This window comes from Chenopodium album, chromosome 8 (genome assembly GCF_948465745.1).
Source record: "Chenopodium album chromosome 8, dcCheAlbu1.1, whole genome shotgun sequence".
Lineage (NCBI taxonomy): Eukaryota > Viridiplantae > Streptophyta > Magnoliopsida > Caryophyllales > Amaranthaceae > Chenopodium > Chenopodium album.
In genome coordinates this window covers 63,005,335-63,023,355 of record NC_137841.1, presented here as the reverse complement: position 1 = coordinate 63,023,355, position 18,021 = coordinate 63,005,335, and the positions used below count along the sequence as shown (strand labels likewise).

At 37.6% G+C, this 18,021-nt stretch overlaps 2 protein-coding genes across 2 annotated transcripts; one reads left to right on the top strand and one right to left on the bottom strand.

Moving 5' to 3' along the window:
* Nucleotides 1-3,812: 3,812 nt before the first annotated feature.
* Nucleotides 3,813-8,042, top strand: LOC145556225 (prefoldin subunit 1-like). The gene is made up of 7 exons (XM_081617877.1): nt 3,813-3,985; nt 4,158-4,220; nt 4,443-4,496; nt 7,101-7,206; nt 7,377-7,383; nt 7,476-7,560; nt 7,804-8,042. The coding sequence occupies exons 2-7, from the start codon at nt 4,197-4,199 to the stop codon at nt 7,915-7,917; spliced, it is 390 nt and encodes a 129-aa protein (XP_081474003.1). The 5' UTR covers nt 3,813-3,985; nt 4,158-4,196; the 3' UTR covers nt 7,918-8,042.
* Nucleotides 8,043-13,451: 5,409 nt separating this feature from the next.
* LOC145641965 (lupeol synthase-like) lies at nt 13,452-17,811 on the bottom strand. Its single transcript, XM_081693000.1, has 11 exons — nt 17,704-17,811; nt 17,496-17,615; nt 17,064-17,186; nt 16,645-16,743; nt 16,310-16,364; nt 16,055-16,103; nt 15,724-15,867; nt 15,366-15,543; nt 15,144-15,224; nt 14,958-15,041; nt 13,452-13,902 (listed from the first exon to the last, which is right to left on the bottom strand). The coding sequence occupies exons 1-11, from the start codon at nt 17,803-17,805 to the stop codon at nt 13,780-13,782; spliced, it is 1,158 nt and encodes a 385-aa protein (XP_081549126.1). The 5' UTR covers nt 17,806-17,811; the 3' UTR covers nt 13,452-13,779.
* Nucleotides 17,812-18,021: the final 210 nt, after the last annotated feature.

The following is an 18,021-nucleotide window of genomic DNA, read 5'->3' as shown; positions in this document are numbered from 1 at the left end:
TTCATTTGCCCTATTATAGTGAAGATTCTTTTCCCAAAATCCCAAGTGGTCGTGGTTTTTCTCCTTGTTAGGGCCAAGGAGTTTTCCACGTAAAATCTCTCTTGCATTCTTTAGTTCCTTTAGTAAATCTTTCAGTTCCTTTAGCTAACTTAATTTTAATTCCGCAAAAAGTTTGGCTAATTTCTCATACTACAATTCAACCCCCCCTTCTTGTAGTATTCTTTAAAACAACAGGCTCGGTGTGTGATACCGGGGCATTTGGACCAAGTATTCAAGACCCGAAGAGGAAATTCGGATTGGGCCGAAGAAGCAAGCCCAATCGAAGTCCAAGCCTCGAGGAAGAGACCGGCCCCGATCGGGCAAGCTTACGCCCGATCGGGCGGGCGCGCAGAAGAAGTCATCTTGCAGAGCGCGCCCGATCGGGTGAGCATTAGCTCGATCGGGCGCGGCTGCCCAGGAGAAGCGTGGTGAAAAAGGCGGGCCCGATCGAGCGGCCTTTCGCCCGATCGGGAGCGTGTTTTTGGAGGCACCTGATTGCCGAATTTTTAGTTTTTAATTAGGATTGTTTTAGAGTTGTTTAAGTACGATTTTAGTACGGAATTTTTGTTTTACCTTCTCTTTTAGACTTTCTCTCTCTACTTAGAATATTTTCTCTCTCTAAAATTCTCTCAACTTTGTTCTCAACTCTACTCTTAATTTCAGATTACTTTGGTAACGATTTCTTTTCTCTTAATCTTAACTATTTATTTATTCCTTTGATCATGTCTTGTTTTATTACTTTGATTAGCTTATATTTAATTATGTGTGAGTAGTTTTAATTCTAGGGTTTGTGGGGATCCATAAATAATATGAAGGGGTGATTTATTGTTGTTTATTATCAACGTTAGATTAATTTCCTATTGATTGATTTAATGCTCTGTGACTAGATTAGGCCTGATCTTTTATGCATGAGTTTGACAATATTGATCCGAGATTCGAGAGATGAGAATTGATGTTTAGGTCTAGTTTCAATAGGCAGGTTAATTTATAAATGGTTAAGTCGAGATTCGAGAGATGAGATTTAATACCGGTAGATTAATTATGTGATTGTAATATGTAGAGAAAGCCCTTTATGATCTGATTAATGTATGCATTGATGATTGATTATTATATTTTACCCTGGAATGTTATTTATTGTTTTTTTTTTTAAAAAAATTAAGCCAATCATACGCTGACACGTGTCTAGGTAACTTGCTACATCAGGTTAGATGACCTGTTGGGTGCAACGAAAATTAATACCCCCCAAAGTTCGGTGCAATAGATAATAAACGAAAGTTGGGATTATTTTCGGCGGACGAGGAAAAGTTCAGATTAATGGGAGCAATTTTTCCTATTATTAAATTGTTACTTAATAATTTAGATTGCTTTAATTAATTAGGAATAAAAAGACATGTTTCCCTGTGGATTCGACCCTGCTTCCCTTTCTGCATTAGTTAGAGGATTTAGGAATTACTTTTGATTAGGTGATACGACTTTAGCCTGTCACTTGTTCACAAGTTTTCTAATTAAGTAAACTTGGCATGTTATAGCTTGTTATGATCTCGACCTGAACCTGAACTTGAGTCTAAGCCCACTCTAGGCAAGCTTTGACCAAGTCAAACATAGAGCATTTCTTGAGTAAATTCAGCTCATTAACACCCTCGAATTAAAAATAGTGTAGAATAAAGGTGTCAATTCAGATGATCGGATCGGGTCTGATAAGATCGTGATGGGTCACAACTATTTTTAAACTTGAGTTATGCTAAATGATGTGTCTATTTTATATAGTATTTTACCCCCGTCCCTTGATCGTAATTAGTAGTGTTTTTGGCTCTTTAGAGCCACTTTTATTACTAATTGGTGTTTTCTAGTGTTCTCGTAGATTTGGTTGACTTTTGCAGGGATTTATGATTTTGGAGTATTTTCCCGAGATATTTTGGAGCAATCACGAGCATTAGAGAAACACGACCAGATTCTATAGCCCAGGGCCGGTTAGAGCCATCGAACCGGTGATTAAGGGCTCGGTATAGGTGATATCGGGGCATTCGGACCGAGTATTCAAGACCGGAAGAGGGGACCCAGATTGGCCCGAAGAATTGGAGCCCAATCGTAGTCCAAATAGTGGCCCAAGTGAGCCGCCCGGCCAAAGAGGCTGGCTCCCTGGCCGGGCGGGAGAAGCTAAGGTTGGCGCTCGGTGACGCGCCCGGCCAGGCGCGAGATTAGTATTAGGAAGCAAAAAGGCGCGCCCGATCGGGCGCGTGTATTGATTAGGAGACGATTAACGTCGTTTTAGTTTGTTTTAACTTAGGATTTGTACGGAGTATAAATACTCCTCGGTAATACGTTTTTAGGACCCTCTCTCCACTCTCTCTCTTCCTCTTTTTCCTTTTTACTCTTTTCTTTACTCTCTTAATTGTTCTCTTAGATTTTCTTTCTCTTAAACCTTTGTTCTTAATCTACTCTTAATTCCAGATTTATTTTGGTAAAGATTTCTCTTCTCTTAGTCTTACTTGTTTATTTTATTCCTTTAATCATGTCTTACTTCATTACTTTGATTAGTTTAGTTTTTATCATGTGTGAGTAGTTCTATTTCTAGGGTTTATGGGGATCCATAAATAATATGAAGGGGTAATTTATTGTTGTTAATTATCAATGCTAGATTAATTTCCTATTGATTGATTTAATGCTCTGTGACTAGATTAGGCCTATCTTTTATGCATGAGTTTGACAATATTGATTCAAGATTCGAGAGATGAGAAATGATGTTTAGGTCTAGTTTCAATAGGCAGATTAATTTATAAATGGTTAAGTCGAGATTCGAGAGATGAGATTTAATACCGGTAGATTAATTCTATGATTGTAATACGTAGCGAAAGCCCTTTACAATCTGGTTAATTGATGCATTGATGATTGACTATTATTGATTTTTGATATTGCATAGTAATTTCTTATTGAATTGTTTTAACGCTTTACAATTACGGCTTGTAAAAGTATAGCAATATTGAATTGATGAATCGAGCAAATGTTAATTTGATATTAAAGGCTATTTTCAATAAGAACTTAGATCTAGTAAATTGCGAGAGCCTTTTAGATCTATGTTGATTAATAAATTGCGAGAGCCTGTTAATCATGTTATTTCTGCAATGTCAATGATTGATTATTATGTTTTACCCTGGAGTATTATTTATTGGTGAACCTATGCCCTAGATCCTTTTATATATTGTTTTCTCCCTATTCTCAATCTTCGTAGTTTAGTTTCTTATTCAAATATAAATATTGGTTACTTCATAATCTAGATTATTTTAGTTAATTAGGAATAGAAAGATTTGTTTCCCTGTGGAGATCGACCCTACTTCCCTATCTACTTTAGTTAGAGGACTTAGGAATTATTTTTGATTAGGGGATACGACTTTACCCTGTCACTAAATTATTATGTCCACGCGAGTCCAAATCTAAATTATATACGAAATATTTTTCGAGTTGGTTTCGATCGAGGATCGGGTCGAGTCGGATGTAGGGGTGGCAATTCGAGTCAGGAGGTCCTGTTCGAGTTAGAATTCGTGTTGATTTTGGGTTGTGCTTAGAAACTATCAAAAACAGTGTTAAACTTAATATTATTACAAAATATGAAATTTGGGTCAAATCGGATCGAATTCGGGTTGTTTAGCTTCGGGTCGAGTCGGGTTCAAATATCTCTCATTAATTTTGAGTCGGGTTCGGGTCGGGTCAGGGATTGCCGACCCTTGTCGGGTGTGGTTTTGACCCCTATACTTAGAAGTCAAAGAAGTATAAAAAAAATTAAAAAAAAAAATGGAAAACCAGTGTCTTGCTTCTTAATTTTTCATTGCAAGAACTCTTCATCTATAGGACGATAGCAGAGACGCCTTCCATATTCCACTGGTGATCAACCGCCTGCCACCGGAAAATCAAATCGGAAAACTCTTTCCGGTGACCTAGCATCTCCGAGGTTCATTCATCTTCTTCATAAATTAAGCATCCAATCAATTTACAGATCTAGGGTTTTTCCAATTAAACCCTACTGCAGTACTCTTTCTTCGTTTTTTTTTTAATCAACTTTTCGCTTTTACTTGTACTAATAATATTAATGCACTTTGATTGTTTGCTATTTTCTGAAACAGTGATTAAGTTTGAATTAAGTCTGCATTTCAGTAGCTAAAATGGCGGATGAAGCAAGCAGAACAGTATGTTAAAGCTTAGTTTTAGCAAATTTTTAGTGTTTTTAAGATTAATGATGCAAATTTTGGCCTAATTTTAAAGTAATTTCGTTATTATTCGTTTAATGTTATTTTTTTTTTTAATTTCTTTTGAGAAGAATGTTAATTTATTTATTTTTTTAATTTTTTTTTTTAATGTGAAGTATAAAGTATTTAAGGGTATTGCTGATTTGAAATTTATGTATTTAGGCATTTATTGAGATTCAAGGACGTATGATTGAGACTACTTCTAAATTGAAGCAGGTTAGCTCCCCCTTACTATAGATAATGACATTGTTTATCTCGAATTTGTGCTGCCTTGTTCTTATCATGATCTATTGTTTCATACTTTCATTTCGTATCTTAATTGCATTCATGTCGACTTAGAATTGATGGAAAAATTAAAATTGCCATGGTGTTGTGGTATTTTCCTTCAAAAAGAAAAGGTTGGTTTTTGTGTTCTTTGTTATAGTTTTTGTCTTTGGAATAATATGTATATTCATTATCCATTCTATTTGTTGAAAACCTGTTCTTGGGTACACACCAAACAAGTACAATAAGGTGAAGGGATTTGGATATGAAAGAAAGATATGAAAAGTTGAGATTGGTTATATATGTGCTTAAGTGGAGCTTTGCGAATCCAATTAGTTACCTCTTATTTGCTTCCATTGGAAGATGTGGAGCCATGTTAAAGACATGTTACTGTTGTTTAAAGATTGAATTATTTATTTGATTGGGCAGAATTGGAACTTGTACCTATGCTCAGGCATAAGATTGTTGGAAGTAGACTATTAGTAGTTCGATAAATCTTGGTACTTTGGTAGTCTAAAGTATAAAGTAGGGTGTGATGACTAGTGTTACATCCCTGTCCACCATATTTATTCTGGACAAGCGATTTAAGGAGAGAAGTCATAGTGGTGTATTGTTGATTAAGGCTGAATAAAAAGAAAGGTAATGGGATGGTTTATTGTTTTGAGGAACAGAGATAGTAATTATTATCAAAAGATGGACCTTGCATGAATGAATAATGAGGCTTTTATTTTGGGAGAAATGAAGCTTGTATTTTGGGGCAAAAAGAGTAGAGATATTCAAAAGCTTGATGTTACCACTCTTTATAGGCCTACATTCCCACTTTCCCAGCGGTCAAGTGACATATAGGTATTGAATTGGAAATGGTCTTCTGATAATTAAGGAATTGTGACAGCCTTATTTCTTGTGTAGCTTATATATCCTCATTATTTTAAATTTTTATCAAGATGGTTAATTTATTATCTAAAGAACTTAGGTCAATTATAGTTGTGCAAATGGTACAATATCATCCTTAATTTCCTATTATGTTTCATTATGGTGAAAAAGAGTTTAAAAAGTTCAATTCCATGAAAATCGCCTGTCATGGCACAACTCTGGGCTAGCATGCTAACTTGGAGTTTGGACAGTGGTATATTGCTTGTATAATAGTACCTCTTACAAAGCTTCTACAATGTTTTATGTTGTCTGTCCATTAGCTAATGCAACCCTCTTATCATAGCTTACGATTAGCCATGCCAAGCAAAGAACTGCTAGCATAGTGTTAGAACCTAATTCCCTATAAATGTAGTTGAAGCTTTCTAGGTCTGTTAATTTTCTAGGCCTTGGAAGAAGTTATTATGTGGGAAAATAATGTAATTCGTAAAGGAAGCTCTTTAGGAAGCAGTGATTGATGAAATCCAAGTTGCCTAGCCAATTTTGCCTATCACTTTAATACTTGTGTATTGTTGTAGGCATTTAATGATATCTTGCAGCCACGTGTTTAAAGCTCCCAAAAACACCATTGTTCATGCATGTTTTACAGATAATATCGTAGGAGACCCTCAAAATAGATAGTTGTCATCAGATCCGCTTGTGCTTGCCTCAACCTGGTCTATTGTAATAGACTAGGGTTTTCAGATTATAAGTTCTATTTAACAAGAAATTTAAAGATTGTAGTTTGAGTCTTTGATTGATAATGCATAATGGCAGAAATTTGCATACAAAAGTGACAGGTTAATAGCTTTAGCCTTTAGGCTATTACCCTCTTGATAACTTTAGGTTATCACTCTCCTAGTAACTTGACTTGAGGTTATCACTCTCCTAGTAACTTGACTTGAGGTTACCATTCTCTCAACATATTTCCTCACAATTTACATAATGTACAACTGCCTTAACTATTACACTTAATATACCAAGCCACATTACAAAACATTAACCTAATATTAATTGTTCTTGTCCTGTACTGCTGCCGTACAGAATCTGGAATCAGTCCCATGCTCCCACTCTCCTTAGTGCTTTCTTAATTGCTTTTGTCCTCTAGTGCTATTGTGTTACTGTGTTCCTTGTTGGCTCAGTGGTGGTAGTCACCAGGTCTATAACATCTATTGTCACAAGCCTCGATCAACCCTATAGGCAAGACCGCAAGAGTGCCCATCAAACTCGTCTTCAGTCTGTGTTGCTTCATGCTCACAAGCCCTTTTCACCTTTGACTTGCCAGTAGACGAGAGTGCATCGTGTGTCAAAACACTCGGACCGTGACACATAGTCACATAGGTACATATGTGAAGGCATCTATAGTACAGTTTACTTCCTTTTTCTTTCTCTGGACTATCTCCAAATCCTATCACTCATCCCATTACTCTCCAAAAACATGCTATGAAGAATGAGGAACTTGTTAGTGTGATAGGTTGTTTATAGGTATATGTCTTCTATATTCTGATGTTAGCACTGCAATAACTTGCGACTCATTCTAAATGCTCCGTATCGAATTATTCTTTCTAGTACATTAGTTTCATGGGCTGCAATGGGTTTGTTATGCTTTTGTATTGTAAAATTAACCATGATTTATGATCTATCCAGGTGCAAAACCAAATCCGATCTAAAGAAACAGAAAAGAAGCGTGCTTACTTAACCTTGGAGGAGTTGCGACAAGTGCCTGATGACACAAATACATACAAATCCATTGGTAAGGTCAATATCAGTATAAATACTTGATACACCAAGTGAAGCATATCTATTATTTTTGGGGTTTGGTGCAGTTTGGGACCTATGTTCAATTGATTGCGACTCCTGTCTTTGTTGTTTAACTTATAGATTTTTGAACTTACTGTGGATTTTGTTTCCTTGGTTTTGCAGGAAGAACGTGAGTGTCCTCCTTGGCTTACAGGAATCTGTGGTTGTTAATCCTCAACAATATTTTGACACCCTTCTATGTTTTTTGTCCATAATATTTAGGTTTGTACTGGAGCCAAAATCAGTCTTGATTGATGAACAAGAACAGAAGTTCAAGGATAGTGAGACTGCAATTGCTTCTTTACAGGTTTTTATGCTTATTAATTTGTTTGTTTTCTCAATTATTTCATTTGTTAGGTTTTCAGGTTTATTTATTTATTTATTTATTTATTTTCCAAATCTTTGATATGTTTCATATCAACAAGACCTCTTAGCAATATTTCAGCTTTTTTTTTCCTTTCTCCTTTTTCAGTTGTATTTGTTCATTTGTACAAATTACATTGTTGCTGAAGATTCTGATTTGATGCATTGTCTTTATATTTGGTGACAGACTTCTAAAGAGTACCTGGAGAAACAGATGGGGGAAGTGGAAAACAACCTAAAGGAGCTGCTTCAACAAGATCCTGGTCTCGCCAGCCAAATCATGTCTCTTTCAGTAATGTAAATCTCCCTTTAGAGAATTATCTTTTAATCCTGTTTTTCTTTTCTAGAGGTTTTTGGTTTTGTTTTGAATTGCCTGTATGGGTTCCATGATAATATAAGATCATATCAATTTTCCTCATTCATCTACTCTTGATTTCTCTGAGCTCTTCTTTGAGAATCTCTGACTAAACCTGTGCGACTGTGCAACACGTATTACTTTTGGCGTCCCCTAATCAGAAATTTAAAAAAGGTTAAAAAAAAAAAAACTTAACATGTTCGATATCTAACAAACTATTATTTAACAAAATGCCCCTTTAAATAAGTCAAGTGTGTAATGGGAACTGAAAAAAAAAAAAAAAAAAAAAACTTAACATGTTCGATATCTAACAAACTATTATTTAACAAAATGCCCCTTTAAATAAGTCAAGTGTGTAATGGGAACTGAAAAAAAAAAAAAAAAAAAACCCTTAGCCTGACTTTTGGTAATTACCCTTTAGAAGTCACCATAATTAGCCTTAGTGCAACTATCTGCGCTCTAAGAAACACTTCCCAAGAAGACAAGTTCGAAAGAGGACAATTGATTGATTGAAAGATAACTAACCAAATGGTTAACAAGTGAATGACTTTAGGCCATTAGTCCCCAAGAGTTTCAATACACAATTTTCTGAAATGAATTCCCCTTCCTAAGCTTACTATTACGTATACTACTTTCCTTCACATGACATGGCAATTAGCCTTAATTGTTACATTTACTACTTCTTGTCCTCTTCCTGAAAGCAAATAACAAAAAAAGCTAATAATCCAAAGATAGCGGACTGCAGTGGCTCAAGGTAACCTTTGCGGGTTGGTGGTGTCTCCTTGGTGCTAATTTTGTCTCTGTCCGCTGTCCGCTCCGTCTCCTACCGTAAGTATAACGGATAGGTGGTGTGAATGAGTGGTTCATTGCAATACCCCCCCTCCCCCCCCCCCCCCCCCCCAAAAAAAAAGATCCACCTTGTCCTCAAGGTGGAAGTCGGGAAACCGCCACTTGAGGCCTTCAAAGTCTTCCCAAGTTGCCTCAAAGGTAAACCCAACCTCGTCACTGGTACCTCTGTTGCTCCCGCCCCCTGTGAAACTGATTCGGGTTCCACCACTAGCTTCAATGTGATTTGAGTTGGAATGGTTGGAGAACTACTCACATCCCCTACTCACCGGATGTACTCGGCAATTCTCTAGAAGTTTTAGCTTGTATGCCACTTTTCCTACCCACTGGATTACTTCAAACGGGCCATAAAAGCAGGCTGCTAGCTTTTCGAATGGTCGCTTTGCCAAAGAGCGCTGTGGTAGCAGCTTAAGGAAAACAAATTACCCCACTTGAAATTCGTTGTCCCTTCGCTTTCGGTCAGCATTCTCCTTCATGATTTGTTGAGCTCGTTTTATTTTAAGACAAATTCCCCCTAATTAAGTTCATTTTAAGTTCATCAAGCATGAGGTCCCTTTCTCACAACTTTTCCTCTAGACTTCCCACTATAGTGTCGGCCACCCCCATTCTCATCAACCTTGGAGGGTCTCTTCCATACAACACCTTAAAGGGAGACATGCCCGTGGATGTGTGGATGGCTTTGTTGTAAGAATACTTGGCCATGCCACCCAACTAACCAATTCTTTGGCTGACCACCAACAAAACAACGGAGGTAGGTTTCGAGAGCTTTGTGTACTACCTCGGTTTGGCCGTTTGTTTGGGGATGGTATGAGGGGCTCAGTCCCATGAAGCTGGAACAACTCTCGCCAAAAAACACTTAGAAAAATTCGATCACGATCTGACACTATACTCTGTTGAAATCCGTGGAGATGCACCACTTCCTTCCGTGTGGGCGGTTGAATGGATGCTTTAGCCCGATAAAGTGAGCGTATTTGGACAATCGATCCACCACTACGAAATTCACATCCACCCCCTTAGACTTGGGTAATCCCTCGATAAAGTCCATTGTTATATCCTCCTATACCCTTTCAGCGACTGTAACAACCCTAACCCTGCCGGTTGTTGTTGAGAGTGCTTGTTCCATTGAAAAATCACGCAACCTTTAACATACTTGCCCACGTCCTTACGCATTCCCTGCCAAAACCATTATCTGCCAACCTTAAGTACATCATGGCTTTCTTGAGATACTCGAATGCTACAATGGCATCATCCCCCTACTTAAAGTAATCCTTTTTTAGCTATCAGTTGATGAGTGGCAACATGTGCATAATGGGCAATAAACTTTCAGTAATAGTCTGGGAGGCCCTAAAAACCTCTCAAGTCCCTTAATGTTTTGGGCTTGGGCCAATTAATCATTGAAGCAATCTTTTCTTAATCAACTGCCACCCCATTTTGAGAAATTATGTGGCCCAAAGCACGTTTCTTATGGTTGGCAAACAATTTCTAATTTTTCAAGATAGTCATCACCAATTTCAAATGCACTACATGCTCTTCCTTAATAAAACTATACACAAGTATATCATAAAAAAAACCCAAGAATGAATTTACGCCGGTAAGGTCGGAATACCTCATTCATTAGAGATTGAAAAGTGGTCGGTGCATTGGTTAGACCGAATGACATTACAAGAAATTCACAATGGCTCTCATGCGTTCAAAAGACCGTATTATGCACATCCTCGCCCTTCACTAGGATTTGGTGGTACACGACCTTAAGGTCAAGTTTGGGGAACATTTTTACACCACCCAACTCGTCCAATAGCTCATCTATAGCAAGGATTGGATATTTATTCGACACATTTTCCTTGTTCAACGGTCGGTAGTCAACATAAAAACGCCATGACCGTCCTTTTTCTTGACAAGGAGAACCGAGCTAGAAAAAGAGCTAGTAAAGGGTCGGATTATGCCCGCCTCAAGCATCTCTCGAAAGAGTTTCTCAATCTCATTCTTTTGGAATCGTGGATACTTATAGGGCCGAACGCTATTCGGGTTACTCCCATCCTTGAGTGCAATGGCATGCTAATGCCCACGAGATGGCGACAGTCCGATCGAAGCTTCAAACACCTTCGAAAACTCCGCTAGAATCGGTTGCAAGAACCCCGGTCTGCTATCGTCATGACCCACGGTTTCATTTGATTCCACCCTTCACAGTCCGCGCAAGAGAGTGATCCCCACAAATGGTCACGGTCTTCCCTCCCCATGTGAAACTCATTTTCTGGGTTTTCAATTGGCGAGTATCAAACTCAAGTTCTTAAGCCACTGGATTCCGAGAATAACATCGGAATTGCAAGGGTAAAACATCCTCTAGTATTTCCACTTCACCGTTCAATCTCAGCTCACTGCCCGCGCCCTTTAACCGCCTCTGCGTTTCCCAATGACATCCCAAAAGTACCATCTTCGGTCACTGGAATTCCAAGCATTCAACCGTGTGCAAGGAGATGAAATTATGCGTCGCCTCCGGGTCAATCATGACTATCTCCTCTTCTCCAATTCTTCCGATTAACTTCATGGTTTTAGGGTTAGTGAGGCCCATGATCGAGTTGATGGATATCATGGCTGGAAATCCTTCTCCTCCTTCCTTTGGTGTCTCAAGCGCCGACAACTCTCCACCTTCTTCCTCCTCTTGTTCGTCCACCAACAACACACTAAGCCCCTTGGATTGGCATACATGCCCAATTCCATATCTCCCATCGCATTTAAAGCAAAGACCCCCTGGCCTTTTAAAGCTCCTTCTCTCCTGACTTGCCCACTGAAACGAGAAGAAGATGGGTAAGTTCTTGATGTTGAAAATGTGGGTTGGTTGGTTGACCAACTGAGCTTTGGGTATGAGTTTTGATATTGGGTGGGTTTTTTTTGGCTGGAAGGGGGTTTGGATCTGGGTTTCGGCCAGTTTCGCCACCTAGGATCGTCGGGCTTTTGTTGAAATAGGAATATGGACCGGGTTTGGTGAATGCTCCACCCACTCTCCTTAACCCGCTAACCAGATTTCTCTCCTACACCCAGGTTGCAAGATCCATAGCTTGTTCTAGGGTTATCGGGTTAGGCATTCGAATTTTGGCCCGTACCTTTTTCCTTAAGTAATTACGAATTTCCCCTTCATGAGGCTTTCCGGAATGTCTTTCCGTGGTCACACCTTTTCTATGAAGGCTCGTCAGTGCTTTGCCACGGTGGTGGTGTGGCTCACCGCTAATCACTGTTCATGTAAAGTTTCGGAATTGATCGGTACCCAACGGCGGTTTTTTCATTGATACAACCTCAGGGCATCGTTTTCCATGGAAACCACCGACGCTTGTTATTTCTCACCTTCTCCGAGTTAGTAAAAGTGGAAATATTGTTCACTCAAGATTGTAATTTCCTCGACCTCCAAAGTTTTCCCCGCTCTCCATGTCCCTTGGGTGCTCCCTTATCCTCTCATACTTTAGCCCAAACCTTCTATCGTTTCCCCCACCTGCTCCAGAAAGTCACTCCTCTTCATCCTCGACCACCACGACAGGTTTCTTCCCCTTGTCGTTGAGGGCGGTCATGATGCCACGAACTTCTTCAATGAATTTGTCTTGGTTATTATGTAAAAGAGTAACCTGTAGTTGTGGTCGTCCGTGAAGCGGTTTATCCGGCCTTCGAGCCGCCTTGTTTCGCTGTGCTTCGTTCTCCTGGTTGAACTGACTTCTGGAGTGCTCTCTATCAGAATGTGTTGGATGATTTCTCTCCTCCGTCCACCTTAGACACGACCTCAATCGGGTGCCCTTCTAATGCTTTGATTCGTTGCGTGTTTGTCCCTGCTGCCGAAGTGTTAGAATCCAACTCTTTTTGATGTATTAGATTCTCTTTAGATGCTTTCTTAGAGTTTAGTTTATGTTTTCTTTGCTTGAGGTCCCATTATTGTGTTACTATTACTTCAGTGTTCACTAGGGATTTTCTTTGTAATCAAATTAAAGCTCTTTAGAGGGTAAATGATTAATGAAATCTTAAGCCTTCTACCAAGTGTTGCCTTGCTTTTATGCTTGTTTGTTGTTAGACCTTTATAGATATTGTGCCTTACTTGCATAATAGCTCCCCTCCAACCCAACTTGATGCACTAAGAACTTGTGGTTCGGACCCACTTGTGCCCGCCTCGAAGTATCGGCCGTCACAAGCCCCGACCACCCGCATTCCGTCGCCTAAATAGATGTGAGTGCTCCCTTGATTTAATTGCCCGCTTGTGTTGCTTTGTGCTCAGAAGCTCCTCTTCCGCTCAAGGCTAGCGTTCTTGCCACCAAAAAGCTAGAGCGCGCCGCACGTTTCGGGGTCCAAACTCCCGGAACGTGACACGAAGCCATGGCTGCTCTGATACCAAATGCAACGATCTGCGCTCTAAGAAAGACTAACCAAGAAGACAAGTTTGAATTATGAAAGAGGACAGTTGATTGAATGAAAATTAACTAACCAAATGGTTAGCAAGTGAATGACTTTAGGCCATTAGTCTCCAAGAGTTTCAATACACAATTTTCTGAAATGAATTCCCCTTCCTAAGCTTACTATTACTTATACTACTATCCTTCACTTGACATGGCAACAAGCCTTAATTGTTACATTTACTAATTCTTGTCCTCTTCCTAAAAGCAAATAACAAAGCAAGCTAATAATCCAAAGATAGCAGACTGCAGTGGCTCAAGGTAGAGCTTGTAACTGTTGCGGGTTGGTGGTGTCTCCCTGCTGCTGATTTTGTCCATGTCTCCGGCTGTAAGTGTAACTATAGGTGTGTGGTGTGGATGAGTGGTTCATTGCACTTACATATTGACAAAGATTAGTAAGCTAGAGCATAAAACAGTATAATAGCCAACGTTGTATGATTTGCTTTTACATCCTGTGATGTTATGCAGCAATACACTGTAGATACTAGTAACTTGTAACCATCTCTCTTGGAGTTCCAGTGAGTGTTGGGCTTGCTTATAGTATGCCTAATCTTTGTGCTTGTACACGTCGATATTCACTAAGAACCCATATTGGGAAAATACACCTGTATGATGAAAATTCTACTATGCAGTTCTTCATGAATATTCCAGTGCTTTCCTGTAGAAAGTTACCATAATAGCATATTTGTTAGAATATTATGGGTAAGAAGTAAAACACTAAATATAGTGTACAATGACTGAACTTAAATGAGGGTCTAGGTTTAAATTGAATTTATATGAACTTAATTATTACACTTTTACAATCTCTGCATGATTACCGTAATATTTAGTTGAAAACTCTGCTAAGGCACTATTTTTATGTGCCAAGGCAAATACTTGTATAGAGGAACAATCTACTCTTACCACAGGCAAACTTTTCTAGTTATTATATTGGTAAGTGATACTCCCTCGATCCCTAAATAGAAGTCTCGTACTACAATTTTTGTGGTTTTGAAAGTCGTATCTTTTCAATATCAATTTTTTAGTTCACATTTATTTTTTTAACTAACTTCACTATTTTCTATTGTACTTTTAATCAAGTTAATGTTATTCTCTTCTTTAATTTTCTTTCTTTTTTTTTTTTTTTAAATTTACTTTTCTAAATAAAGCCCAGTTTTGAGTGTTCTCTTAATATTGAGCAAAATAATTTTCATTTCGGTAAAAATAATGTTTAATCAGTAAAGATTAGTAATTTTAAAGAACAAATATAATAGAGAATCAATAAATATAAGTTTTAAAAATAACATTGTCTTGCGCATTATTTTGTTTTTATTATTTTTTTATGCAAACGTTTTGCACATTTTATCAAAAACTTCTAAAATATGAGGACCTCTTTTTCAAGCTTTTCTCACATTTTTTTTTATTATATACACACATTAATATCTTGTTGTATTTTATTTCCTCTATGACAATCTTCTATAGCTCTATCCTTTTTTCATCATCTATTGTACATTTGTACTTAAGTAATAAAGTCTTTTGCTCTCTATGAGTACCCCTAATGTTGTTTCTTGTTGAGTTCTCTTTGATTATGTTGCTGTATAGTAGTAACACCCGTGACGTAGGTAGTTTCATTTGAAGATGTGTAGTATCATTTGAAGATATATTTAATTCTGTTTAGTACTTATGGTTGTGTTTATCAAAATTGATTAGTTTTAGGAGAAAACTTTATTTTACCTGTGGCGGGAAGTCTCCATTTTCATATTGCAAGTTGATTACCAACCTCATCCCTCGATCTACAGGGTCTGGATCCACATCCCACTGTTACATTGAGAATCATTTGGGTTAACCATAGGTTTAAGGTTGCTGGCTCTTTCTTTAAGCTGCAATAGGAAATTTAGGATAGAATGCAAGTATACTCACCTGCCCTGCTCTAATGAGAGTTAATAATGCCCATGAAGTTTGCACCACATTTGACTTGTTTCCCTTCAGGTTTGTATAAACCTGCTCCACAATACCAAACAGAGGAGTGATGCACAAATCTAGACTTTCGGGGGAAAATTGTGACAAACTGATCGGGTTAGAAATGCGTCTTTTACCGACCTTGGGGTCAGGGGAGGGAGAGAGGGGAGTGAATTAGAGTACCTCTTTTGAGCTTGAGAGGTAACTTTCGCCCCACCCGCCGTCAGGCAATTGCTTTGAGAGTAGAAACTCACATCCCCTTTGCACAGCCTGACTATTATGGTAATTTTTATTACTCGTCAACAGTGCCTCCACTGCAAACCATGTTGCATATGTAAAACATATCCCCCAAAATCCATACCTATCCTCGCAAAAACAAACCAAATTGAAGTCACTCTCATAACCTCGAAGTGTATTTTTCTAGATAGAAGGCTCAACTGGACTAATGAAAAAAAAGGTGAAATTTTCGAGAGAAAAATCAAAATTGTGTTGTGCATGTTGGTAAACAAATGAAAAATTATACGAAGTACTTCATATTTACCAAGAACCATCAGGGTTTTGAGTACTTTCAATGTATTGTATTCCTCTAGAGATGGATTCCTTTATTTGTTCAGACCTGTGATCTGGGTAATGCTCCTTGAAGAGTGTTAAAGCTTGGATTACTGAGGAAGTGCACTCAACATGCCTAGTATAACAGCATTAAAAATCAAGATTATATGAATTAAATTAGAAATTTTTGTAGTTCTTTTTTAACTCAATTACGACCGATTGTTTTGGTCCGGTCTCTGATCATCTCTAGTTAACTACCGAGGTATTAGCTGATAATGGTTTATGAAAAAAAAGGTTGGCAATCTTAGCATATAAAAACTTACTCTCTTTCAATTAGAGCACTGCCGAAGAGCTCTGTAGGGTTGAATTTCTGAGACCATGTGAAATTGACAAACACATGTTATTACAAAGGTATTACAAATTGTAATAATTAATATTTTAAGTTTTATAAAATATTACTACCTCTGTTTCATATGATTTGTAACTTTTAAATATTCATGTCTCACAAATAATATCTCAAAGTGGTAAATAATATGAAACGGAGGTACTCGTAATATTTAAGAAGTTAGTCAATATCTCAATCCAACTGTATGTTCGCTGAGCCTCCCAAGCTGGCAAACCACCATTCTCACTCTACCAAAAGGATAGGGCAAATTGCATGGAATAATTAGTTAATTACTCCAATAATCCAAGACATATATAGTGATATTTGAATATTGAAATTATCAAAACTTGAACTATATGATTTTATAGTTTGAAATTATGACTATGTTTGACTTAGCTGAAATTACTTTCTTTGATATTACTCAAACTAAGTTGAAGTGAACATAACTTAGCTAGTTTATAATGGCAATGTGTTCTCTAAATTATATCAATAATTGTACAAGAAATTATTACTTCGTATAACACATACCTGTAGAGAAAGGAGGACATTCACGGCATCGTATAGGTGTTGTGCTTCCACTTTTTCTTCCTCAAGTTCAGGGAACATTTTTGCAAATAAAAGTGCAGCCTATTCAAGATGCAACAAGAAAAGGACATAAATTCTTCTCATAAAAAAATCAACCACAATCGCTTGAAATTGGCTCTCTTTCTACAGTTGGGATCCTCTGCGGGGCTATGATCGAGTACTTGGGGAAAGAGCAGTCGGATACACTGTAAGTTCTTAAGGAACTGCCAAGGATGGTAAAATGGAAATGACTGGAAAAGAGGGGGCAGGGGGTGTTTTAATTTTGCTACGTTGTTAGGTGTTCTCATCTAAAGATGAAAACTCGAGGGTTAAGAAATGGCTAGATGAGTATTGTTTATGATAGAAAATGTGTATTCAATTACCTTGAGCCCCTCTACAGTACAATCAGAGACTTGCCAACCGTGATCTAGTGTTGAGAAAGTCCATGCACCTTTACAAATATGTCTATACATCTCCTTGAAATTTCCTGATGGATTCTCCTTAACCTGTTGCAATAGATCATAATAAACATTATTAGTTCAAATAATTTTAACTAATTTATAAGGTATGAATTCAAGGAGAATTGGACAAGAAACTCTATTTACATTTGAAAAACTTGTATGAAATACTTAAAACCTCTTCACTGTAGTTTTTTTTTTTTTTTTTTGAAACCTTTTAAATGGAAGTTAAAGGTTTATAATGTTCTCTCTTTTTTTTTTTACATAAATTTCAGAAAGTTGAAAGTATACCATGATATTATATACAGTAAATTATTAAAAAAATAAAAAAAAAAAAATAAAAAAAAATGGGGAAACCTGTGAGGCTTTGAGAAAACCGTGTGCTTTCCTAAGTGGTGTTGCATATTCATCCGTAAGACCACTGGCATATATTGCTTGAAATGCAAATGCTGCATCCCAGGTTTGGCTACCAACGGCCTGCTCCCAAATTAAAACGAGGATCATGAGTAAACTGCACACGAAAAATTGTTACACAACAATTTTTTGTGTAGCTACAAAAAGTTACCGTTAACTTCATCCCATCCTCTGAAACCCACAAATAATCAGGAAGTCTGGCTAGATGTTTCTTGTATGCTGTTGAATTTGGATCTTCCACCCAACAAGCCATCAAACAAAGTACTGAGGGCTGAGGGCTTTTTTTTTTATTAAGCTAAGATAAAAAAAAAAAAAAAAAAAAAAAAAAAAAAAAAAAAAAAAACCCAAGGGCTGAGGGCTTTTTTTTTTTTTTTTTTTTTTTTTTTTTTTTATTAAGCTAAGATAAAAAAAAAACCCTACTGAACGACACCCCTCACAAGTTTAATCAGCCCTAAACTCAAGCATTTTG